Source organism: Perissodus microlepis, chromosome 12, assembly GCF_051167445.1.
Source record: "Perissodus microlepis isolate ML-2025 ecotype Zambia chromosome 12, ASM5116744v1, whole genome shotgun sequence".
Taxonomy (NCBI): Eukaryota; Metazoa; Chordata; class Actinopteri; order Cichliformes; family Cichlidae; genus Perissodus; species Perissodus microlepis.
In genome coordinates, this window is record NC_140472.1 from 18,769,556 (window position 1) to 18,794,657 (window position 25,102).

The 25,102-nt window shown below is 42.6% G+C and overlaps 4 protein-coding genes across 4 annotated transcripts; 2 read left to right on the forward strand and 2 right to left on the reverse strand.

The window, feature by feature from the left end:
* Positions 1 to 1,763: 1,763 nt before the first annotated feature.
* tmem119a (transmembrane protein 119a) lies at positions 1,764 to 3,157 on the forward strand. The gene has a single exon (XM_084946186.1). The coding sequence runs from the start codon at positions 1,764 to 1,766 to the stop codon at positions 3,126 to 3,128; it is 1,365 nt and encodes a 454-aa protein (XP_084802312.1). The 3' UTR covers positions 3,129 to 3,157.
* Positions 3,154 to 7,054, reverse strand: iscua (iron-sulfur cluster assembly enzyme a). Its single transcript, XM_084946189.1, has 5 exons — positions 6,848 to 7,054; positions 6,568 to 6,681; positions 6,377 to 6,487; positions 6,189 to 6,267; positions 3,154 to 3,708 (listed from the first exon to the last, which is right to left on the reverse strand). The coding sequence occupies exons 1-5, from the start codon at positions 6,947 to 6,949 to the stop codon at positions 3,620 to 3,622; spliced, it is 495 nt and encodes a 164-aa protein (XP_084802315.1). The 5' UTR covers positions 6,950 to 7,054; the 3' UTR covers positions 3,154 to 3,619.
* A 27-nt stretch (positions 7,055 to 7,081) lies between these two features.
* sart3 (spliceosome associated factor 3, U4/U6 recycling protein) lies at positions 7,082 to 19,039 on the forward strand. Its single transcript, XM_084946185.1, has 19 exons — positions 7,082 to 7,370; positions 8,695 to 8,821; positions 8,913 to 9,017; positions 9,102 to 9,286; positions 10,575 to 10,680; positions 11,037 to 11,161; positions 11,259 to 11,414; positions 11,545 to 11,683; positions 12,634 to 12,741; positions 12,858 to 12,935; positions 13,022 to 13,080; positions 13,414 to 13,523; positions 15,181 to 15,293; positions 15,401 to 15,477; positions 15,567 to 15,738; positions 15,832 to 16,292; positions 16,512 to 16,664; positions 16,780 to 16,967; positions 17,088 to 19,039. The coding sequence occupies exons 1-19, from the start codon at positions 7,170 to 7,172 to the stop codon at positions 17,272 to 17,274; spliced, it is 2,850 nt and encodes a 949-aa protein (XP_084802311.1). The 5' UTR covers positions 7,082 to 7,169; the 3' UTR covers positions 17,275 to 19,039.
* Positions 19,040 to 19,046: 7 nt separating this feature from the next.
* On the reverse strand, positions 19,047 to 21,731 carry ficd (FIC domain protein adenylyltransferase). Its single transcript, XM_084946188.1, has 2 exons — positions 21,132 to 21,731; positions 19,047 to 20,589 (listed from the first exon to the last, which is right to left on the reverse strand). Exons 1-2 carry the CDS (start codon positions 21,400 to 21,402, stop codon positions 19,508 to 19,510), a joined length of 1,353 nt encoding a protein of 450 aa, XP_084802314.1. The 5' UTR covers positions 21,403 to 21,731; the 3' UTR covers positions 19,047 to 19,507.
* Positions 21,732 to 25,102: the final 3,371 nt, after the last annotated feature.

The following is a 25,102-nucleotide window of genomic DNA, read 5'->3' on the forward strand; positions in this document are numbered from 1 at the left end:
ACCTACAATTAGAAAAGGCGAGGAAGGTCTCGGAAAAAAAAGAGGACAATCTCAACGTGCACATTATGTTCCACTTGGGAATCTGTAATTTTGACCTGCGTCCACACAGAAATCACTGGTAACTATTTTAAGGTAATTACCGAAATGCCAGATCTGTGATATCTGCTCTGTGATGATATAGGCTGTCTTCTCTTTTAACAGTTCAAACCCCTGATCTGCAAAAGAAAAAAAAACACTGCCAGAGCTTTCTGATTGGCCGGGATGAAGCCGCTGGCACCATCACCTCGCAGGACTGCAGAAGAAGGTACTCGAGCCTGGAGATGACGAGAGCCCCCTTTGTCCTTTGCTGGCAACTGTACAGAATTGTTTAATATTTAAATAGCAGTAATCCAGATACATACGGACCCTTTGGCACAAAACAAGAGCTCATGTATTGTTTATACAAATCCTGGGGACCCTGATTTGTTCCCATTAGAATTATAAAAAGTCGAATCCCTTTTGTTCCATATTTTGAGCAAGTAATGAAATATTGATGCTGTATGAACAGTGCAACTCTTTCAGTTGTGTATTTTAATATCTTATTTCCAGTGTGACATGGATAAATCATGATGCCATCTGAAATCTGTTTAAAAAATGTAGAAAATTCATAAGAATGTTTTTTTAATCCTCAAACATAAAACTCCTTTCAGGTCTTAAGTAGGTCAAACTGCCAAAGATCAAACAGGACATGATAGCGCACCAGCTGAAAAGCAAGTGTAACCATGTGGTGGCTGAAACGTGAGCCCAGACAGAGCCTTACACCGGGCTCAGATTCCCTGCTCTTTTATCAATGAGGTGCTAAATAATTCGAGAAAATGCTAGCCCCTTACTTTCACTCTTCCTTCCAGAAAGATGCAAACCTTGTAGCACATCTTCACTAAAGTCACTAATAACCTCCACCTTAGCTGGGCTCCAACAGGAGAATATTTAGGACATCCTTTTTTTCATACCATTTTTTTTTTTTTCTGAATGTCTTTTGTATTTTCGGCCTGTTCATCATAAAACAGCTGACAAACAAAAGGACTTCTTGGTCAGTTCGGATGGAGAAGATGATCAAGAACAGGTAATAGAGCTCCTTAAGGCTGTCATTAAACTTTGATGAGCATCTGCCTGGAATTATCAGCAACGCCGGTTATCTTTAGAGGGACAGTCGATCATGTAGGGAGCATGGGAAAGCACCCCTGCCTGTCTCTTTGGAGGAGCAGATAATACACAGAAAGAAGAATGGTAAGTGAGGCAGCTTTCACTCTTTGGCATCACTTTATAACAAGTCACACCTTATCATGGGGTTTTAAGACGTAAGAAGTGGCTTTATAAATAGCTTTGGCAATTCCATGAATGGGTTTTACACTCTGCAGCTCTTTTCCATAAGGTCATTATATGTACCAGAGTGTGCTGGTGGAGTACTGGTATTAATAAATGGTTCATTAACCTTTAATAAAGCTGCTTTTGGCTGTTTCCTTATCCACACGGGATTACCACAGCAGGTGGCTCCACGTGTTTGTTTTGGCAGAGTTTCTATGTCAGATGCACTTCCTGATGCAGCCCCAGTGGAATTTGTCTGTCCTTCCTGGATCAAACCAGGGATCTTTCAGCTGCTTATTAACCGTTAATTAAGCCATATTATAACATTATACCCCTTCCTTTATAGAACTTTTAGAAGAACCACATCCTCTAAATTCATCTAACTTCTCGTCTTTCCTGCATTATTCTTGCAGTGAGTCATGCTTTGGTGCAGATGTGGTGTCCTGCTGGCTCTCTGCATCTGTCCTCTAGCCTGCCTTGCAGTGTCTCCCTGTCCTACTGGGTGCTGCTGCCCAGGATTTCTGGTTCTGTGTGAGTCACTAGGCCTGAGGTCACTCCCTCGCTCGGTTCCTCTCAGTACCTCAGCTCTATCTGTGGCCAGAAACCAGCTCTGTAATGTGGACCACCAGCTCTGGCCCTTCTCTGGCCTCCAGGAGCTCAGCCTCAGTCACAATCTGCTAGCCCGCTTCCCTCGTGGCCTGCCTCCCAGCCTGGAGTCCCTGCAGCTGCAAGAAAACCGCATTACTTACATCACCTCAGGTGTCCTGAGGCAGCTGGGAAACCTCACTCACCTGGACTTAGAGGACAACCGTATTCGTGCCATCCAGCCCGGGGCACTTCAGGGTCTCCACAAGCTGCAGGTCCTGACACTGAAGGGGAACAGGCTTACCAGTCTCCCCATGAGTCTTCCACCATCACTGATCCACTTAGATCTTTCAGAAAACTGCATCTCTGCCTTGGACCTGCCCTCACTGTCTGCCCTGGTCAACCTGCAGGTCCTGAAGATCAACAGCAACTGCCTACGGTCAGTCCCAGAGAGCGCCTTTGACAGCCTGCCACGTCTCAGATCTGTGGACCTCACCAACAACCTGTGGGTGTGCGAGTGTGACATTCTGTATCTGTACCGCTGGCTGCTGAGTGGTAGGCTTAAGATGGCCACAGACATTGTGTGCACAGAGCCTGATCATCTCGCCCACCGTCTGCTTCTGAATCTCTCTGTCGTGGCCATCTGTCCTCGTGTCCTGAAGCCAAATGACAGGACACACGAACGTGACCTCAGCTCTGCACAGGTGAGGATGCTAACAGCGCAGCCAGCAGAGAAAATATCAAAACTAACCACTAATGGACTGCTTTCTGAAGCTCTAAACAGTAATCAAGACTCTTCCAAGACGCGTGTCTTGCACTACTCTTTAGAGACTCTTACCTATGAGGAGTGTTTATCCCTAAATAACAGTCAGTCAGTCAGCCCCTTCCATTTAAAGACTACTACTTCTCTCCCTGAGGAGGAACAGAGGTGCAGAGACAACATTACAGCTCGATACCCTCAGAGTAACGTAACCCCTGCTGAGGGGACACAGTTCTTGCTTTCCACACATAGAGATGCACTCGCGCCCACTCTCGTCCCACAGCCGTTCACTCAGCAGGCCTCTGCAGCGATAGTCTCTCTGCTCGTTGTGCTGTGTGTGTTAGTGGCTCTCGTAATGCTGGCAGTGCTGCTCGTGCTGAAAAAGGTGCTCGTGCGTCAGCAGAGGGTGGCTCCTGCTGATTCAGGATCAGCAGGATGACATTTACACACACACAGACACTGAAGTCTTTTAATCTGTTTATTCACAGTAAGCAAAGCACCGCATACAAATTTTCTGAACTTTTTTTTGTATGTAAACTTTAACTGTTGACATTCTCATACCAAGTCTTTCATCTGGGACCTACATTGTCTCACAAGTGAGCCAGAAAGAGCCTCAAAGCCAAAAAAATAAAACTACAAACCCACATCCCTGCTTAAAGATGTCTTTAATGCTCTGTGTATTAAAGTGTTAAGCTTCACCATGAACCCATTGTTAATTAAACAATTCTGATTGTGTGATAAAAGCAAAGAATCCATAAACGCTATTAACACTTGAACAATATGGGACCCACACCTGTGGAGAATTCCCCAATGGATGCAAGATCCGATGCGATGTGATTACAGCAACCTGTCTGCACTGCTCTGGCACTAGGAGAGGCACGATATCCAACAATAGGATAAATCTATTATTATAGTCAGTGAATAAAAACATTAATTGCTGGCTTTAACATGTTCCTCCTTGTCCTGTTGCTTTAGCCGGTAGTCTGACAGTGCTGCTTTTATGGCATCTTCTGCAAGCACTGAAAAAAAAAAAAAAGAGAGAAGATTTTAGAGCCACTATGAGCATAATTTGGAAAACAAAAAGCATTCAGTTCATGATAACTGGGTGATTTGATTTCATATAATCATTATGTAGGTGTGATTAACACAGTCATTCATTCATTCATTCATTCAATCTTCCATAAAGACGGGTTACACCATGAAGAGGTCGCCAATCTGTTGCATGGCTAAGACATAGAAACAGAGCTATTCACACCATCATCAGTTAACCTATAGATGTGGTCAGAAGTTTACACTTATCGTGGGGAGGGCTGACATAGTATTAGGGGACTTTTAATGATTTCTTTGAACTGTTCTACTGAATTTATTATGGACTTTCTCTGATTCTCACACAGGGTTAAAAGTATACACACGGGGTCTGGTAACTGTGTTTTTGTCAAAGTCTGGAAGAAGACCCAAACTGTCACCCTTAGATGAGAGGGAATTGTTTAAGATGTTCAGAAACAACTCAGGAACTGCTGAGGCTCAAGCCTGCTATGAACTCATCAAGCCATTAAAGATGTATCCTGTACAATCATTCCACCCCGGAAATACAACAGTTCAAAGAAACCATTAAAAGCCCCAAATTACCACGAGATTCATGCCAATGATGAGTGAATGTAAACATCTGACCACAACTGTAACGTGTGTTTGGACTGTGGAAGGAAACCAGAGTACCCAGAGAGAGCCCACACTGTTGAGAGATATATTTATTGTACATGTAATTTCATAACACTGTTAAATATCACAAAGACAACACAGGTACAGCTAAAATTTTCATAAAATCCAGTATCGCAAGAACGCAGTGGATTTTATCATCCCCATGGCTGAAATTAGGGCTGGGCGATATATCGAGTTTAAAAAAAAAAAAAAAAAAAAAAAAAATCGATATATTTTTATACGAGATATAAGATGTGACAATATCCTTTATATCGATACAGTCTATGTTACATTATAATTATAGTTGTGGAGCCACAAGTTTGCCTCTCTTTCGTCCACTTTTGTCTCTCCCCCTCCTCCCCATCGCTTCACCTGCAGGCAGCGACAAGATGAACACGGCAAATCTCCGTTAACGAGTTACTGCGCATCGCCCCGTGCGTGGGGCTGGAAGGCGTCAACGTGTTAACGAGCTAACCACGCTAACGCCATCTGCACAGCCTAAAATCCTTTCATTTTCTCAAAAATCGACAGCCCGCCTTATGTATGAATTCTGGTTGTGCTTGATGACCGCGAACCGATTTTATGTGGTACACAGCGCTCAGCAATCTGTCAAAAAAATGTTTTAGTACGACTTTGGTAAGCTACGGAGCTGCACCGCTCGATGGATTGTCGGGAGCATTATGGCTACTGAGGAGCCTCGCGGAGTAATACGTAGTGTGCTTCAACGTAATATTACCGTATTGTGTGTGTATAAGGACCATAAATTGCACCTGTTAAGACACGTGGTTACGAAGCGGATTTCAAACTCAAGGCTGTCAGTCACGCAGTAGAAGTTGGGAACAGAGCACCTGTGAAATCTGCCTATGTTATTATGCTCAGCATCTTTTAGTTTACATTTTGACTGCACAATTGTGAGCTTTGTTATGCACAAAAACAACATAGTTTTCTTTTATTCATGGAGCATTATTTACTAAATGCTCATAATTTATTTTTGAGTAGTTTTTTTTCCCCATGTACATCTATGCTGTATGTTAATAAAAGTGCCTGTGTGACACTCTGGGACACAGCTTTGACTAAGAACTCTCTTTTTGTTCTTACTTTATGGCTTTAAAAAATATCGAGATATATATCTTATATTGCCATCCAGCTAAAAAATATCGACATATGAATTTTGGGTCATATCGCCCAGCCCTAGCTGAAATTATATGATTTATTACAGGAAACACCTGATCTGAAAGCATAAATGTATGTGCTTTCAAACAGAGCAAGAGAAAGAATTTGTTTGCGGGGGGGAAATGGTGTGCATGGTCCTGAAGCTATTTTGGACACTTAACAGCACATTTTGATCTTAAGTGGGCTGGACCAGGGAAACTCCCCTTTTTTGTTGTTAAGCTGTTTAACTACATATTTAATCCCTGAGATAGCTTAATGTAAGAAAAAAAAACCCAGTTTGAATCATATTTCTCAGGTTTTCTACACGATTAGGAAATACTGCCATATTGAATTAAAGAAATCGGTCAGCATGACCCTTTGTGCTTAAATGGTAAGAAATTACTGTCTCTTTTTATTAACTGACCTAAAATACTTTGGTTTAATATGAATGGCCACAGTGGAGATCCTTCTATTAGGAAAAGCTACAAAACTTGAAATGAAAATACAATTCACATTTTCCAAAGTCTTCCAGTGGGCCGGACTGAAGTTTTTGCTGGGTCGATTCTGCCCCCCAGACTTTATATTTGATATATGATATATATTCTGACACCCATGTCTTAAGAGGTGTTAATAACGACTGTGAACTTACTTGAGCAGTGAAGCTTGACTGGAGGAAGGCAGAGTTCTTTGGCAATGTCTGTGTTCTTGATCTTCAGAGCATCGTCAACCTGCAGGGTAAAAGCAGATTCATGAGATCCTTTACAATAAAGCGGAGAAAACAGCACTTTTAGGGTCCATTTTTTGGTTGCCTGTGCTTTGTTTGGTAATTTAACATACCGACTTCCCCTTCACCCACTCTGTTGCTAGAGAACTGGAAGCAATGGCCGATCCGCAGCCAAATGTTTTGAACTTTGCATCGACGATCTTTCCATTTTCATCCACTTGGATCTGCAAACAGCACAGAGTCAAACATCGGAATTTCAAAGACATGACAATACATTGGTTTCTGCTGCTGGCTTCCAGCTTACCTGAAGTTTCATAACATCACCGCATGCCGGTGCACCCACCAATCCAGTCCCCACATTTTTGGAGTTTTTGTCCAGGGAGCCCACGTTTCTCGGGTTTTCATAGTGGTCCACAACCTTAGGGAGAGGTCACACTTATCAGAAAACATATATATCTCTGATCTGTTGGTGGAGCAGCTGACAGACAGGGCAGTGTTACCAGTGACAACAACAAAAAAATGTCAGCTAACTCTATCTAAGCAAGGTGACGTCAGAGGGTTTGGACGCATTTTCACTCGGTTACCTTTTTGTGGTACAAGCAGACAGCGCTCAGCTCCGGTTTGAAAATCCTCTTGCTGAAAAACAGCAGCAAGGACGAGGAGCTTCGTAGGCAGACGTTCGCCATGTTTCCAGCACCAACTGCGAACGGAAATCAACGAGTGAACACGAGGAAGCACGAACGGCTTGTGTTGACAAACAAATGAGAGAAGAAGGTTTTACACAACCAGAGAGCGCCTACTAGCGGCCACGGGCGGGGTTAGACGGTGACCCGTGTTGACAGGCTCCGCCTCTCGTCGTCCCGCTGGCTGCTAGCAGGCTGTTACCAGGCAGATAGGCTTTCCAACATGGCAGCGTCAAGCAACGCAGAGCAAACGCAGTTGCAAGATATGGAGGAGGAAGATGCAGGGATGGAGGAGAGGGAGATGGAATCGGACGAAGAAGAGGAGGAAGGCATGGGAGTGGAAAATTCAGACGAAGACGAGGAGGACGATTCGTCGGAGGACGAGAAAGAAAATGAAGCCGAGATCCAGCGACTTGAGGAGCAGGTAATTAGCCAGCGTTAGCCGAGGGGCTAATGAGAATGAATGGGTGGTAAACACGGCCAGCCACAATCGGGTTGGCAGCATTAAAGCTGTGAACTCCTCCGTCATGACATGGTAGAGTAAAGGCAGAAAATATACGTGGCGTTGGTAGCTTTCGTTAACCAAAACATCTAAATATACAACCACGTCATTTATATAGCTGTCGTGATTAGCTGCCTTGCTAATGTGCGAGGCTAATAGTTCGCGTGCCTCGTAGTCACACGCGCCTTTTTTGTTGCAGTCTCAGTCTACGGTGGGATCCCAGCGTTTAGTTTGGGTTAGAAAGAAAGTACAGTACAAACAAAAACAGTACACGCTGTGCTAACTTTAATGGGCGTCACGTGATCAGTGGGTTTGACCCCTTCACATAACATTGAATCTGCTGTAGTCTTAAGTACGGAGAGTGCTTCTGCAGCGTCGCTGGTGTTGCGCTGAGTTGAATGTGTGGTAGGTGTAGCTCTCCTGCAACCTACAAATACACTCAAATATAGATCCAACTGCATGACTGTACACGAGTCCCTCTGCGAGCATCAGTGTGTGGTACTGCTGACTGTAGTGTGCTATATACAGAGATATGTTTTAAATATTCAGTCTCACTGACGTAGCACAAATGTCCAACAGATCAAACTACAACCCACGAAACTACCCGAATTTTCAACAAACAACTCAACAAAATATAAACACATGCTCTCATGAAGGATTGGGTTTAGTTTTTTAGTTTGTAGTCTTGCAGCTGTTAATAATAAAGAACAACAAAAACAATGCTATTACTCTTTAAAGAGAACTCTCATGGTTCATTAGATGAATTATAAGTGAACTTTATTTTCTTTTGTGGTGGTAATAAATTAGAGGTAAACACATAAAAGAAAGCATGGATTATTTAGTATACACTGTGTGCAGGGATTTTTTTTGCATATAACAGATTTGTATTTTCACCAAAGAGATCTTGGCCTGCCAACAAGCTTCATAAAAATATTTTTAAATTCATAGAGATATGTTAAATAAGGTAACACACTTTTCCTACATGCAAACCAATTGTAGCTGTTTTATGTGTTCACCTAAGAATCAAAAGATCCCTGGTGCGATCCTGGGAGAGGTTGCGTCATGAAGGGTAAAAATTCGGCCAAATCAAATATGCGGAGCTACCTGCTGTGGCGACCTCTTGTGAATGCAAGAACAGCTTAAAGTAGATTTTACATGCCAACCGATTATGATTTTGTGCCTACAAAACCCCTGAAGTGCATTGTCACAGATCTCATTTCTTCTTCATCTTTGTGTAACTCCTCAGCTGTCCATCAACGCTTTCGACTACAACTGCCATGTGGATCTTATCAAGCTGCTAAAGCAAGAGGGGGAACTTTTCCGCCTGCGAAAGGCGAGGCAGAAAATGAGTGAGCTTTTCCCTCTCACTGAAGGTCGGTGCACGGCTAACATGCTTCTGGGGTTGGAGGAATAAGCGGCTCTGCATTATTTACAACTGAAACCTTGTTTTGTTTAATCCCCCAGAGATCTGGCTGGATTGGCTCAAGGATGAAATCCGTCTGACTGAGGAGGAGCCAAACCGAGAGAAAGTATATGAGCTGTTTGAGAGAGCTGTTAAAGACTATATCTGTGAGTGCGCAACACCATCGCCACCACCTTCCGGCCTGATGATTAGTAATTACACAATCCTAACATTTAACTTTACACACACAGGCCCCGATATCTGGCTTGAGTACGCACAGTACTCGATCGGCGGTATGGGCTCACCAGGCGGAATCGACAGGGTGAGATCCATCTTTGAGAGGGCGGTGACAGCAGTGGGGCTTCACATGACCAAGGGACAGATGGTGTGGGAGGCGTACAGAGAGTTTGAGAACGCCATCCTGTCCACAGTACAGGTTTGTGCGCCCGTCATTAGGACAGAGTTCATCATTCACACATAAGCTATATTTGTGTTTTTGTATTGATTGTGTACATATTAGGGCTGCCACAAACGATTATTTTCATAGTCGACTAGTCACCGATTATTTTTGCGATTAGTCGACTAATCATATCATGCATCCATTGGATGTAAAACGTACAGCTTATTGCACCAGCATGCATCTGCTCTCATATAACTATCATTAGCTTACAGCTTTAAGTGTTTAAGGTATGTGCTAACTAAAAATAAAGACAAGATGATAGTTTATTAAATTTTAATGAAATTTGCAGATTGTTTCGGTGAAGTTTAATAAACTCCTTGCTATCTAAAATACAACGGGACATCGGAGTATATTCTCGAGCATCTCACACTTCTGATAATCTGTTGTCTGCTTGACGTTTATTCAGCTGTGTAAAAACTATAACTTTAATCTCAGCCAAACCGATTTACTCAGGAACAAATAAAATACTAAAAAAAAGCGAAACAATAACATTTTTAAGTTCTCTAAATGACTTATATATCATGTTTAACCTGAGTAGCGAAAGACGGCGGTGGGTTTGAAAACGATTTGCCGGGAGTCCGGTGTTCTCACGGGCTCTAGTGAGCCTTGCCCCCGGCTAGCTATCGAGCTAGTGGGTAACAGACGTCTCCGAAAACGTCGGAGCTTTTGAAAGTATGTGGTGTCTTGATAAACTGAGCAGATATTTGAGATTTACACAGTTACATTCTCGCCTGAAAATATGTTAAACGTTTATTTTGTGACCCAGAAAGAATAATAAGAGTAATAGTAAAACTAAGTAGCTGCCGCCATTGTTGGAAACTGAGCTGGGCTGCGCTATGAATTCTGGGACAGAGCTACTTCTTCTTCTTCGGGATTTAACGGCAGCTGACATCCTTGTACATGCAGTGCTGCCATCTTCTGTTTCAGTCCGTTATTACACTCTTAAATCCTACTACTTATTCCTGCGGCTTTTGTGATCTTACAAAGCTTCAAACGACGCGTCGACTATTAAATCAGTCGTCGACGATTTTGATAGTCGACGTAATCGTGACTAGTCGACTAATCGTGGCAGCCCTAGTACATATGCCATATTGTTTCAACCATTGTCTTAGAAATTAAAAGCTAGTGGAAATAATTTTGTTTCCATGTTAATGATGTCAAATATAACACTTCTTCAGTTCAGATTGCTGACTTGAATTCTTTCCATGTTTAACCGAATGGCTTGTGCTTTAACACCCATGTTCTCTGCTGGCTTTCCTCTCAGCCTCCCCCTGGCAGGATTCCCAGCCGTGAGGAACAAGAGATGCTGAAGACCCAGCTCGAGCGAATCCATACACTGTTTCGCCGACAGTTGGCCATCCCTTTAATGGGTAAGCATGACGTGTCTTCTGGCCAGACTGGTTGCTGTAAAATGAGACAGATTCCTGTTGCGAGAGCCATATGTCAGAAATTACCCAGTTTAAAGAAAATGATGACGCTGGCTTTTAGGATAAAATTAACGTGTCAGAGTGACGAGTGCACTCCTCATTAGTTTACTGGAGAGGTAACCGGATGGTTTGGTATCGTGTTGTTTTTCTCTGAGTGGAGAGCCGTGCTGTTTCTGAAACATTTGAACCTCTAAATTTAAATGAAGCAACAGATAAAGTAGAACATAAACTGAAAAATGACTATCGACGGTGTGATGTAAATGTAAAATCTGTGATAACTGTGCTCTGCTGCTTTGTAGACATGGAAGGCACCTACGCAGAATATGAGGAGTGGTCCGAACATGGCGTCCCTGAGACGGTTATGCATCAGTACAAGAAAGCTGTGCAGCAGATGGAGAAGTGCAAACCGTTTGAGGAGGCACTGGTAATGCACTTTGCTAAATATGATGTCCATTCGTTCTCTGTAATGTTTTTAAATGATGTTGATCGTTTTTGTGAACGCTGCTGTTGTTTTGCTGCAGATGGTAGCAGAAACTCCCAAGTTAGCAGAATATCAGGCCTACATCGACTTTGAACTAAAGGAGGGCGACCCAGCACGGATCCAGATAACCTTTGAGCGTGCTCTGTCAGAGAACTGCCTGGTGCCAGACATGTGGGCCAAATACACCACATACCTCGTGAGTTATTGGTCACACACACACACACACACACACACCCCGTCTAATGTATAAAACCTTGCTGTTCATCTCGTTCTTTGTTCAGACTGTTTTAACCATTTTTAACTATTTTTCTTTCTGTGATCGTCAGGATCGTCAGCTGAAGTTCAAAGACTTGGTTCTCTCCACTCATGAACGTGCAGTCAGGAACTGCCCCTGGACCATGGGACTGTGGAAGAGCTACCTGCTTGCTCTGGAGAGGCACGGAGCCGACCATCAGACCGTGTCAGGTAAGAACACGAGCACAGCTCGAAGCTGTTCACGCAAGAGCGCCCGCTGCTTTCAATATTGAAACTATTTGAACTCCTTTTTTTTCTTCATAACAAATACGACTGAAAAAGATTGATGTGATTTTTCAGTACAATTTAATTTGCGTTCATTCTGAATGGATGTGCATTGGTTTTAGAGACAAAAAGATAATTGTTCTCATTATAAGTGATTATTTTGTTTATTTCATTTATTATAAACAGAATTCACAAGTATTTGTGGAAGCAATTACTAACACAGGATGAATATTAACTTAGTTAATGAAACCACAAAGCAGAATAAACAAACTATGTTCGAGTTTAAAAAGATTGAGCTGTATGACTAATGAAATGTGGAAAAATGTAACCTTTCTTAACCTTGCCTGACTTCCAAGTATGTAAGAGTTTAAAAAAATGATTGGATGGACTTGGCTCCATCATTATAAGATCACGTAGGCCTGCACATTTTTGTGTTTATTTTTTCTTGGAAGTTGCTAAGGGAGACCAGTCCTTATCACATTTATATTAAATGTGATGACAAAAAGGCAAAATTAGTCCATAATATGGCCTGCTCCCTGAAAAATACAGCATATTTACGATGTGAGGTGGGGAAATATTTTATTTTAACTTGCAGTATAGTTATTTCTTTGTTTTCTGAAAAAAACCTGACTATCCTAATCTGATTTATTATGGCTTTTATGGTTAATGTCTACCACTGTAGCCCATAAAGAGTCATAAAACAGGCAACAGATGAAACCAAACACATCCTGAATTTTACCTTGATATTAAATCATTAGCATTATAAAGGATAATGAAAGACGTGTGCTCGTCTTTCATTCATTTTAAAACCACCTCGAATTTATTGAAAATACTAACGACCTTATAGAGAAATGTTGTCGTCTGATGTGTATTATTCTCTTTTGTCTTCCACGCAGACGTCTTTGAGAAGGCACTAAATGCAGGCTTCATTCAGGCTACCGATTACGTGGAAATTTGGCAGGCGTACCTCGACTACTTGAGGAGACGCGTGGATTTCAGTAAAGGTGAGAGCGGTTTTGTGTCATGAACGTTTTGTATGTCAGAAAAAAACAAAACACAACTCAAATAATTTATTTGATGATGTGTTACCTTGTGTTTTTTTTTTTGTTTTTTTTTGCAGAGTCAAGCAAAGAGTTAGAGGAGTTACGAGCAGCCTTCTCTCGATCTCTGGACTACATGAAACACGATGTCGAAGAGCGTAAGCAGACGGCACCGACATCTGTTTTTGCTGTCTTCTCGTCCTGGTTTAGTTTTCACATTATTCACCTTCCTTTGTCACTATAGGGTTTGGTGAAAGTGGCGATCCTTCTTGTATCATCATGCAGATCTGGGCACGGATAGAGGTAAGCGGTGTTACTATGACAACCGTTTTCAGGAGCGTGCAGTGTGTAGTAGTGTTGTTGAATTGTGGCGAGTAAATCAGTTAGCACAGTAGAATGAGCCAGGTCAAATCACGTAACAAAAGAAGTAAGCTTCTTTATTTAAATTAGGTCTTAAATAAAGAGTTAATATAGCTCCACAGTTTCCTACAGACATGTTTGAGTCACAGTAGAATCACTTGTAAAAATCACCTTTACCCTCTTTGTAATGAGATGGAGGGTAAAGGCGTTCTCACTGACAACTTGGATACAGTAGTTATTGTGTTTGTCATATAGATGTTTCCTTTTCTTTGTCAGGCGCTTCACTGCAAGAACATGCAGAAGGCCAGAGAACTGTGGGACAGCATCATGACAAAAGGAAACGCCAAGTATGCCAACATGTGGCTCGAGTACTACAACCTGGAAAGGTTTGTGAGTCTGTGACTTTGTCTTTGTCTCGTCTTCATTTACTTCTAAGTAGTGCATTATACAATATATACACCCTACATTGTTGTGCAAAGGTCTCAAGCCCACCACTCATTTCTTTATATATTGCTACCAAGGAGTCAGACTTTCTTGTAGTCATTTGTAAAGCAGTCTCCGGGTTTCCTGAAGGTCTTTCAAAGACTCTCTTTGGACATTAGTGATGTGTCGGTCGCGAACGAAACGGCTCTTAGAGCCGACTCTTTGACGTGAACGACGCGAGCCGGCTCCTTATTGGGAGTCGTGTTTTTTTTTTTTTCCTTCTCTCACTTTATTACATTTTATGTGGAGTGAATAAATACAAGTATATTTACGGTGGCCCCTAGAGACAAAGCACGTACAAACTCCAAAACACGTACAAAACACAACAGAAGTGCTCCAGGATGCTGGGCGCAGTGTTGAGCTTTTGTTACCTAGTGGCTACATAAGCCAGCAAGTACCAACGACCGGATTTGGTGTGTGGTAGTAACAGGTAAATGAACATTTTTTAAATTATCTGAATATATATGAGTGCCTGTGTATAAATACACAAACAATACACACATGCTTTCAATTGTGTAATTTAAGTAGCTCTGTTTTAAAAGTTCAGTTAACGCTAGAAATGTGCTTTGGAGCTTGGACGTGTTTTGTCTCTAGGGGCCACCGTATATATTTATATATAAATATGTATAAATAAAACCACAGGGTTTTTTTTTTTTTACACTAGTAATTCCTTTTGTGCATAATTTTATATTGTTGTTAATAATAAATTAATTAAAGCAACAAAACGACCTGAAGAGCCGGTTGGGAGCCGAAAGAGCCGGTTCTCTAAAAAGAGCCGGAAATCCCATCACTATCCCATCACTCGCTCATTTTCAGTCCAGACTATTTAGCGGACCATATTCAGAAGAATGTCTTTTTGTTGTTGAAGCGTTATTTCAATCTATGAAAAGAACCAAATATAACACAATTTGAAAGTTACAAAGTAAGAATTTTGCACAGACAAACAAGGTGATTTCCAACAAGCTAGAACTTGGCATATCTCAACACGTGTGCCCTTAAAAAAACAATGAAACTGGACAAGTGGATGACAACAGAAAAAGTGTCGGGCTTAAAAAAACTACGCAGAGCAGATGAACAGCATCTGAAAGTCACGTCACGAAGACGTAGGAACGAATGCAGCAAAGACCTGAGAGATCTGGCTCATCTACTGTTTACTGAAGCCTTATCCGAAATGGTCTCAGTGGATGTGAGGCTGTCAAGTTGTTTTATTGTTTTATTAAATTGCTGTGCCTATTTCTCAATTTCTGAGCAAAATATTAAGAAGGTGGCTCAAGACTTTTGGACAATACTGTAAAATAAATAAATGCATTCACGGGTTTGTCTTTTCTTGAATGGAAAGCAGTGAATTTACCGGCAGTTTGTCCAAATGTATTTGACTGCACATCGTTTCACAGTCAACATGTTGACTGCACACTCACAGTACACACATGCAGTACATGTCAGTGTAATTGGAATTTTCAGTGTGCGAGTTAGACGGGACATGCCTGACTGGGAAAAACTTTCTAACTAACTAAAAAAATGGGTGTGCTTGATGGTTTTTGCTTTTTTTTTAATCTTCAGGTCATACGGGGACTCGATTCACTGTCGAAAAGCTCTCCACAGAGCAGTTCAGTGCACCTCAGACTACCCAGAGCATGTATGTGAAGTCCTGCTCAGCTTTGAGAGAGTGGAAGGTGAGCCTCAAACTAAAAAATATTATAAATTCATTATAAATCATTATTTTTAAGAAAAGGGAGAATTTGACACAGTATGGCTTTATACTACACGTTCCCACCTACAGGTTCTCTGGAGGACTGGGACTTCGCCGTGCAGAAGACAGAGACCCGGCTGAACAGGATTAATGAACAGCGAGCGAAGGTAGGAGCTCTTGTCAGCAGTACTGCACTGGCCAGGTGTATCGTTTGGCTGCCTTTGGCTAATGTTACCATGTTCTGACCATCTGTTAGGCAGCTGAGAAAGAAGCCAACCTGGCTCGGCAAGAGGACGAGAGAGCTGAGCAGCGGCGGAAAGCCAAGGTAGAAAAGAAGGCTCAGAAGAAGGTCCAGAAGGGAACGCGAGCTGGGGAGAAGAGGAAAGCAGAACAGGACGATTATCAAGATGAATGGAATGAGGACGCAGGTGAAATAGGCTCCTTAGCTGATGGACTAATTATTTTTTTTTAACCAAAACTAAGTGTGATTCTAACTTTTTGTTTCTCTGTGACATAACAAGGTCCTAAAAGGCACCGAGGAAATGCTGACCAACCCACAGATGAGTACATGGAGACAGAGACTGGACTCTTTGGAAAGGCCACGCCCCCTGGATATAAGCCTGCTCCGCCTGCTACTAAAAAAGCCCCACAAGGAGCAGCAGCAGCAGCTCCATCTGCCCACAGGCAGAACGAAGACAACCCGGAGCTTCGAAATGACAACAGCAGCGTGTTCGTCAGCAATCTGGCGTACACCCTGGAGGAGCCAGAGGCGAAACTCAGGACGCTGTTTGAGACCTGTGGTCCAATCAAGCAGATTCGCCCGATCTTTACTGGTAAAGGAAGCTTCAGAGGCTACGGTTATATACAGTTTGAATCCCCAGTGTCAGTCCCTGAAGCCCTGAAGCTGGACCGACGGGACGTGGAGGGCAGGCCCGTGTTTGTGTCACCCTGTGTCGACAAAAACAAAAACCCTGACTTTAAGGTAAGCGTGGTTCAGTTCCTGCATTTGTGTTGAACTTAGACGCCTCATCATTTTTATTTAGTTAATACAGCTATCAATGCCACTTCACCCAGTCCAAGATTATTATTGTAGGGGCTAAAATATTGTGATTCCTCAATTCAATTAGTTTTTCATCCAGCTTGGCTAACATGATTGGAGCATGCAGTGCAAAGTGATATCTTCACGCTTATGTCCTTGTAGGTGTTTAAATACAACACGATGATGGAGAAACACAAAATTTTCATCTCTGGACTGCCGTTCTCGTGCACTAAGGAGCAGCTGGCGGAAATCTGCAAAAATCACGGCACCGTCAAAGAAGTTCGTTTGGTCACGTATCGCTCAGGAAAACCCAAGGTGAGGAATAAAGAGCACAGCGGTGAGATGATCGAGCTAGTGATCGCTGCCTTCGACCCACACGCAGGGCGAAGTTGTTGGTGTGTTAACCCTCTTATGCTGTGTGGCTCTGCAGGGTCTGGCATATGTTGAGTTTGCAGATGAAACCCAGGCCTCTCAGGCAGTGCTGAAAATGGACGGCATAGAAGTGGAGGGCAACAAAATCTCTGTTGCTATAAGCAACCCTCCTCGCAGAAACACGATAGATAAGCCTGGGTCGAGCAGGCCCACGGGAGACGCGATGCCTCGCCAGGTGTACGGAGCGTAAGTTTCCCAAAATGTTTCTCCCACAAAATGTTTGCAATTGCTCTTCCCTGATTCCCAGACATATATTGGTAATAAAGACAGGAAACAAATTCGACTGTTTTCCTTTTTTTTTTCCAGGAGAGGGAAAGGACGCACCCAGCTCTCCATGCTCCCTCGTTCCCTGCACCGACAATCCGTGCCCGCCGGGAAAGTGGAGAACGGGAGCGCTGCGGACGGAGAGCCAGCCAGCGCAGCAGGAAATGCAGCCGGAGAGCCGAAGCAGTTGTCAAATTCAGACTTTGCCAAGATGCTCCTCAACATGTGAGAAGACAGGCAAGAGCGTGACGACCGCCTTCACACTGAAAGCCATCTTGTGTCCTTACAAATGGATGTCCTTGATTAATTTTTTTTTCTTTTTCGTAACCGGTTACCTGATGTCCCTTTAATCCCGGTCATGCTCTCACCATCCGTTCTGCGAGGTTGCCTTAAATCCCCATCACGAGCCCTTTTCAAAGAGCGTTTCGGATTGTTTTTGATGGGTGTGTTTTGAAGATGGCAGCCAGGATGTTTTATTAAAAGTGTATCATATTTGTGTGTAAATATACTGTATCTAAAATTGTTGCAAAGTTTCCTTTTTTTGTTTTTCTCTTTTGTTGTTGTTGTTGTGCACTGTAAGGGATTTTAACAGAAGCATATGGGAGAGTATTTTTTTAAATATTCAAGACAGCCAAACTTGTGAATGTTGTTTTAAATAGGTATATGCAAAAGTTTGGACGTGGTGTAATATAGTCGGTGTGTGTACATAATGTTGGATGTGCTAGTGATGAAAAGACACTCTCCAGATGTTTTTAAGGAGCCGAAATCGTTTTATTTCCTGACCTTCTAGTACAGCTGATTCATTATTTTTTATGTAACATCATCACTGAGTCACCGTCGACTACTAATGTCCAGTATTATTATGCTATAGAGACCTCTAAAGCTACCGTCAACAAAAAAACAAGACCTTTTAAGACAGTGTGAAAGCTGCTGTCCTGCAGCACACAGCTGATGCTTGAGTTAAAGTGTTCACAAATCTGTTTTAAGTAACCCTGCTTATATTTTTTATTTGTTTCCGTGCGTGGCCCGTCTGTTCAGGTGGAGAACGTCAGTCACGTTTAAAGAGGAACAAAGGGTACCTGCCTGAAATTTAAGAGGGTGCACATAAGCAGGAAGCTGGCGATTCTGAAGTGCTTTGATGGCAGGAAACACCTGGCTTCACGTGGGCTTCGTGAGCCTGTAGTCTATCACTCAGAAAGAAGAAAGGTTTTGTCCTTCCAGACAGTTTTCAGTCATTAGTTTTGTCTACATTGGCGAATTTTTAATTGGCTTTCAGATTATTTGATGTTAACCCTTAGCGAAAATTACCACAGCAGATTATTTAGTAAAAAAGAGCCACTTGCAGCACTCTAACACTTAATATTGAAAGAAGTAGTAAAAAAAAAAAAAGTGTGAATATAAACTCGAGCTGTTTTTATAAGTGCGGTTTGGTTTTCTTTAGAGTCGACGTCACTCTCTGGAAAAACAAGAGGATGGTCAGAATCTATGCAGTTCCCATTTCAGTAATCCCATGTTTCAGGGGGTCGATCGGCTGTCCACTTGTCTTGTTTTACACATTAATAAAATTCTGTTTGTGTACATGATACTCGGTAAACGCGTTTAAAAAAAAAAAAAAAAAAAAAAAGGTCAGCATAGTTTGTGATGAATCTTAAGTTTTCAAAACATGTAATACAAGCTGTATGTATTGCTCTCACCGCAGTGGCCTAATTTAAAAAAAAAAAAAAGGAGAAAAAAAAGTTGAAGTTGTAGAAGTCACCTTCTGTTTTGTCTATACTAAAAAGGTTGTATTATGTGCATCGCTGTTTGTATAATTTCTATAGTCAGTGTTTTACATTTGGAATAGAGGTAAATAATAAAAGGCTATTTTTTGTTTGTTTAATCTCAGTATTTATTTTTGTGCTTTTTCACTTTCATTCTTTGAAATCATGTCATGTTTCTTTTCCCTCCCTTCTTTTCTGGTCTGAAACTTGTTTTAATAAAGTCATACAAATGATGCCCGACTTTGCTCATTATAAACCACTTTTATTTTAAAATAAATAAGAAAATACAGGAAAGTGCATTACAGTGTCTGGAGACATCATCTTTATGTCAAAGAACTAAATGTTCACCGTGCACATCCGCAGTTGAAACTGAAGATTCAAGTCCAACAGAAATCTTGTTTTGTTTCCTCTTCGTAATATGATGGAGAATTAAAACACCTAAACTCTCCCACAACGCGACTTTTCATTGCGTAGGAAAATTAGGGTGTGGTAAAGCAAACCTGACACGACAAAAAGCAAATTTCAGTTCACCTTCCTGAAGCAGGCTGATGAATTCAGCAGGCACAGAATCCAAACTGTGAGGAGGGAATGACGGGCATGATGTGGACAAAGGAATTCACATTTTATGATGGAGCTCTGAAATGAAGTGACATCTATGTTTGCATGCCAGTGTTGCCATGCTCCTGTATCCCTACCCTATGCTCAGTTGTGGAATGGGATGGTCTGCTTGCAGTCGAAACAGGTCTGGTCCTGGCCTGCTCCTGGCAGCCCTACGGCGTGCTCCGTAGTAGAAATCAACAACGTGTCCAAAGTTATTTCTGTACATTTGGCTATAAAGCGGATGAAGGGCCGCACATCACCCTCGTTGGCTGTGTCCAGAGCGGCGTAGTATTCAGCCCGTTGTTCCTTGCGGATAGTAATTGGTGGGTATCTCGCTTGCATGAGCACGAGGTTCATGAGCAGCCGTGACGTACGTCCGTTGCCGTCAACAAATGGGTGTATGTACACCAGTTTATAGTGGGCGAGTGCAGCGTATTCCACGGGGTGAAGCTGCAGCGCCTCGTCGGAGTTGAGCCACTGAACGAGTTCCTGCATGTGTCTCTGCAGGTCCCGAGGGTGAGGAGGGATGTGGTGGCCCACAAACACCTGATTGGTGCGCAGCCTCCCTCCCTCCACGGGGTCTACGTAGCCAAGCACCCGCCGGTGGATCTCCAGGATGTCGTTGACGGTGATGGCTCCTGATCTGGACAACAGCGTCGTGTTGATGTACTTCATGGCCGCATCCACCCCGATCGCCTCGTTCTGCTCCTGCAGGCTCTTTCCGGGGACGGCGTAACGCGTCTCAATGATATGACGAATCTCTGACAGCGTGAGCGTGCTGCCTTCGATGGCCACGGTGTGGTAGATGTGGTGGTAGTAGGTCTCCTCCATCACTCGGCGGAATGCAGAGTTCCCTTTAGGAATGGACATAAGCTGGCGCACTTTACTGTCGATGATGCTGAAGTAACGCTGATCGATCTCTTCCACCAGGGGAAGGGTCCGGTCTCGGCTAACCAGAGCTCTCTCGTTGCACGGTGAGATGGCCAGGGCCTTGGTGTACAGGTGATCTGCCTGGACGACATCCTTCTCCTCCTCTAAAATGGTCCCCAGCTCCGTCAGGGCATCCACGAAGTCTGGGTTCATGCTAAGTGCATGCACCAGCAGCTTGTGAGCCTTCTCCCTCTTCCCAAGTTTCTTCATCTCCTGAGCCAACTGCAGTGCAGCTTTGGCCTCCAGCTCCATCTCTGCAATCACGACATGATTGACAGGGTGAGCAGTGAAGATGCAGTAAAACAGCAGGTCATGTCATGACAAAATATGAATAAATAAATAAGTTAATTAATTTAAAAAAAAACGTTATTACACTTGGATGAACTAGAATTTTCAACAACTTCAGAAATCATTCAGGGAACTAATATTCAATTTACAACACTGAAGCCGCAAATTTGTTATTTTTACATTTAGTTGATGTGCTTCCTTTTTTTCCTTAACAGTTCGCTGGTCTTCACAGTTAGAAAACAGTGTGAAAATACCTACAATTTGCAGAGGATTTGGAGAATTACAAGCTGACGTCTTCACAATGCCATCATTCAGAGATCCCAACATACAGGAAAAACCAATACGATCAGAGCTTGAAAGCGATAAAGGGAACGCAGTTTTCTCTATAAATTTGTTAAATTAAGCCCTAGATGAGTTCACACGGGCCTTCTTTCTCGACATATGGTTAACATTGTTCTGCATATGGCACTAAGCTGACCTCCACAGTCAGTAAATAACGTGAGTGTACCTTTGGTCGGCTTGGGCCTCTGAGGCAGCAGATCAAGAGCAGTGAAGGGGACGGTGAGGCTGGTGGATTGCACAGCTGGATGCTGCTGTGGACTTCCCCACAGCTGGCAGCGGAGCAGAGCGATGCCTCTCAGGGAGGCACAGCACTGATCCTCCACCCCAACCATGGGCATCAGGAGCGCCACGAGTGAGCCGAGGGCGATGCAAAGCAGCGGGCCCCATCCTCCTAGGACACGGGCGCTGTAGTAACTCCACACCTTCACAGCAGCCATGAGGACCCCTGGTTAAATCCTCCATCTTCTGGTGTAATGCCCCCCATCTAATTTCACTCCAGCATGGAGACCCGAAAGGTGGCGAACAGGAGGAAAACGAGCAGCATGGCAGCTGCCGCGAGAGATCAACTAAACGAGACAACTTTTAACGCCCGTAAGTTAGGAAGCAAGCTACCTTTAGCTACAAACGGAGGCTCTAAACCTTAAGCTAACTTAACGACCAAACGGCGGCTGGCTTTTTGTCAGAGTCGGAACAGCTGTACACATAATACACACATCACCAACTTCCTTAGGCTCAACGTTTGAACATCCTCGAATATCATTGGTCCGAAGTGTATTGAAGGGCAGAGCCGATTGGGTGAAAATACAGCAATACAACTCTCGTTTCGTAGCCGTCCCTGATTGGCTGAGTCATGGAAACCTTTTCCCCGAGTTTTACCTTTCAGGGAGAAGAGCGACATTATGTAATCAGTAGGTATCTAATGTAATCTAATTTATTTTTTAGTTATGGGGTATTTTAAACTTGTAAAAGAAGAAACAAATCCTATTTAAAGCCCCTCTATTGCCAAAAATCAAGGCTGTAGAGAAATCTTGAAACACAACTGGGTACTTATTTTGTAGTTATTTGAAAGCATTATATAAATTAGCGTTCATTTCTGTGTTCAGTGGGATCTCAAGCTACATGTTTAGAATCTCCACACAAATTAGATTTTTAAAAATTCACAAAAGTTTATTTCTTTGCTGCAAAATAAGGGTTTAAAACGCCCCCCTGCGGTATATACTTCGACCATCATTGTGGATCTCTCCCTTAATATTTTAGTGCCCTCTTGCTCTTCTTATACAATCTCCTTTGCTTTGACCTGTAATCGAAGAAAGAAAAAAAAACAACTCACTTCCATCCTTATCGGTGCCTCGTCCTCTCTTCAGAAGACCCAGAATCTATTAATATGTAAATATTTTTTACATTTTAAAAGCCAATGAGAGTGAAAGACTCACCTAATGCAGACCAAATCTACCTACAGGTGCAAACAGAGTAATTTCACAGATCATGTTTGCAGGATCTGGGCGGGCACAGCATTTTTCCACATTTAGAAAAATATATATATTTTTTAAGTAAGTAAGTTTAAGTATTTCACTGTCAAACTCTGAATATAGCTCATTCTGTTCAAATATGAAACTTTTTTTTTTTTTTTTTAAATTTCAGGTTATATTCATTCATGCAATTTTGCAGTGTTTGAGACATAAACACAACAAAAGATCATTTTGATTTGACAAGTCAGGGTAAACAACATACAGTCCGGTGAAAAAGGAAGTTGTCAAAGCACTCTGTAACCATCATCATCATCATGGTGCATTCCTGTGAAACACTAAATACTCCCTATAATTTATGGGGTTGTAGAACCACTGTTAGCAGCAACAACCAATGTAATCATTTTCTGTATGACTTCATCAGTCTCTCACTTTGTTGTGGGTGAAATTTGTCTCATTCTTCTCCACAGTGCTGCTTCAGTTCATTGAGGTTTGTGGTATTCGTTTATACACAGCTCTCTTAACCACCTAGTCTGGGCCATTGCAACATCTTGATTATTATTTTTTTCAGCCATTCTCTTGTATATTTGCTGCTGTGCCTGGGATCATTGTCCTGTTGCGTGATTTAGTATCAGCCAAGCTTTAGCTGTTTGACTGATGGCCTCACATTTTACTTTGGCTTCAAGGTATCCAGGTGCTGTGGCTGCAAAACAAACCCAAATCATCACCTCTCTACATAGCAAAACATCTCCTCTTTTGTCTCGTCTGTCTAAAGGACATTTGGGATGAATTTGCTTGGATGTTCCTGGGAAGATCGTAGCATCATGTTAACACACACCTAAATGCTCCAGAGCAATAAAACTGCCAGAAATTCTGCATTTATGCTCACACTTGCCGAAGATAAATGAATCAAATGCATTTGATGAGCAGCACCTGGTTGTTACCTATCCCTTTTGCTTTGGAACCAGTAAGGGTGTACTTGTCCCCACAGCAGCAGTCGTCTTAGATACATCTGTTTGTACAGCTGCAGCTCTTCTAAACCCAAAATAAAACAATTCTCCTTTCCAAATTTGTAATGCACCCACTTCATCGGGTCTTCTCATAATAAGCAGGCATATCAAGCAAAATGCAATCACCATGAGGAGATGTACATCTAGTTTTCTTTGGTAATTACACTGTTTCTTTTTAGTCTAACACCTGGATTTGCCCGTTTCAATCCCAAACCTGACTGCCAGCTCTTGCACTGCTTCTGGTCATAACAGGAAGCTACTTTCAATTCCTCCACCTGTGACCATAAACTGGGATTTCTCGGGTTCTAGGAAATAAATAGACCAATATTTAAAAGACACACTTCACCTCCATTTGCCCTTCTTCTGCCAGCAGAATGTAAACTCCCAAACAAACAGATGAGGGCAGCATTGCTTTTTACGCAAACAACTCGGTCTCTGTCCAGCATATCCTCTAAAGACTGCAGCAGCGCTCTTGGCCTCAAAATCACTATGATCAGGATTCAAAGCCATTGCTACCAAGTCTTTGAATATAACAAAAAAAGGAACCCATGCTTGTATAAACCAAGAGTAACATCCTCAGCTTCTTTCTCTAGTGACATTTTAGTAATCCTTCTCATCTGTTTATCTCTTTGTCCTTCACATCACTGCCATTCTATTAGGCTTTATATATGTCTTTTAAAGCTTAATGTGCATCCTCTGTTTATAGTAAAATGGCTTTTAGAGAGATTACCACCTGCTGTGGACAGCTTGAGGTGCTGAGGATATATTTCTGGCTGCGCGCCAACGCCAACACTATTAGGCATATCTTCAGCAGATGGCCATGGCGGGCTATCAGCTCTAAATAGCTGGTATTCACACACAGCCTGTAACTCTGCAGCAACACACTCTCACCACAGGTATCTCAGGGGAGGTTATGAATTAGCAGCCATTCTAAGGTCCGTCTGAAATCTGAGGTTTTGAATTCGCTGCACCCTTTTCTGCAGCTGCACACTAACATCATTTCCCACCACAGAGCCTTTGTTGTTCTGACCCACAGCAATTTCGCCTTGGAGGATAATGGAGCTTGCTTGACTTGCATTATTTCTTTACCTGTGTTATTCATGCAGACTTCTCAATGCAAATAGGAGGGTATAGTTGTAAAGGGTGTATTTATGTCGCCATGTCTTCTCTGAGAGTCTGACTGGAGAAAAGAGAGGAAGAAAGATAGAAAACTTGGGAAAATATTTAATCAGTATTCTCCCAGTGATGAGCTGTGATTGGTGCAAATACACCTGCTGTGGCACCTTTTTGTTTTTAAACTTAACTTTAATTGCACCAAATGTATTTTTGGTATTTGGCTCAAAAGAACCTGCCATCAATAATATGTGAAGTATGGCTGTGGAGAAGCACACAAGGTCCCTCCGAGCACTTTTCACTCATGGTCAAATAGTGCATCATGGCCAAAATCTAAGGTACTAAAGCACAAGCATCACTAGAGCCAAAATCACAGCCTGCCTCAATCAGCCTTGGCAGCAATCAGCGAGGGTTAAGTGAAGCAGCTTCTGTAGTTATCTGACTTCAAAGTGAGCTTCCCAGAAGCACCACGCTGCTGAGGGTTCAGCTACTTTGTCTATGGCTGCAGTTACCAGCTGCGTATTTCATATTCACTTACTTCGAAACTG

What these genes read in the sequence shown, in the direction of transcription:
- tmem119a (XM_084946186.1), top strand. Translation starts at nt 1,764, where the DNA reads ATGCTTTGGTGCAGATGTGGTGTCCTGCTGGCTCTCTGCATCTGTCCT.
- iscua (XM_084946189.1), bottom strand. Translation starts at nt 6,949, where the DNA reads ATGGCGAACGTCTGCCTACGAAGCTCCTCGTCCTTGCTGCTGTTTTTC. An exon ending in TCTGCTTGTACCACAAAAAG is followed by an intron (nt 6,682 to 6,847) that starts GTAACCGAGTGA and finishes CCTCTCCCTAAG; the next exon opens with GTTGTGGACCACTATGAAAA. An exon ending in GTGATGTTATGAAACTTCAG is followed by an intron (nt 6,488 to 6,567) that starts GTAAGCTGGAAG and finishes TGCTGTTTGCAG; the next exon opens with ATCCAAGTGGATGAAAATGG.
- sart3 (XM_084946185.1), top strand. Translation starts at nt 7,170, where the DNA reads ATGGCAGCGTCAAGCAACGCAGAGCAAACGCAGTTGCAAGATATGGAG. An exon ending in GCTTTTCCCTCTCACTGAAG is followed by an intron (nt 8,822 to 8,912) that starts GTCGGTGCACGG and finishes TTAATCCCCCAG; the next exon opens with AGATCTGGCTGGATTGGCTC. An exon ending in ATCGCTCAGGAAAACCCAAG is followed by an intron (nt 16,665 to 16,779) that starts GTGAGGAATAAA and finishes GTGGCTCTGCAG; the next exon opens with GGTCTGGCATATGTTGAGTT.
- ficd (XM_084946188.1), bottom strand. Translation starts at nt 21,402, where the DNA reads ATGGCTGCTGTGAAGGTGTGGAGTTACTACAGCGCCCGTGTCCTAGGA. An exon ending in GAGGCCCAAGCCGACCAAAG is followed by an intron (nt 20,590 to 21,131) that starts GTACACTCACGT and finishes TCGTGATTGCAG; the next exon opens with AGATGGAGCTGGAGGCCAAA.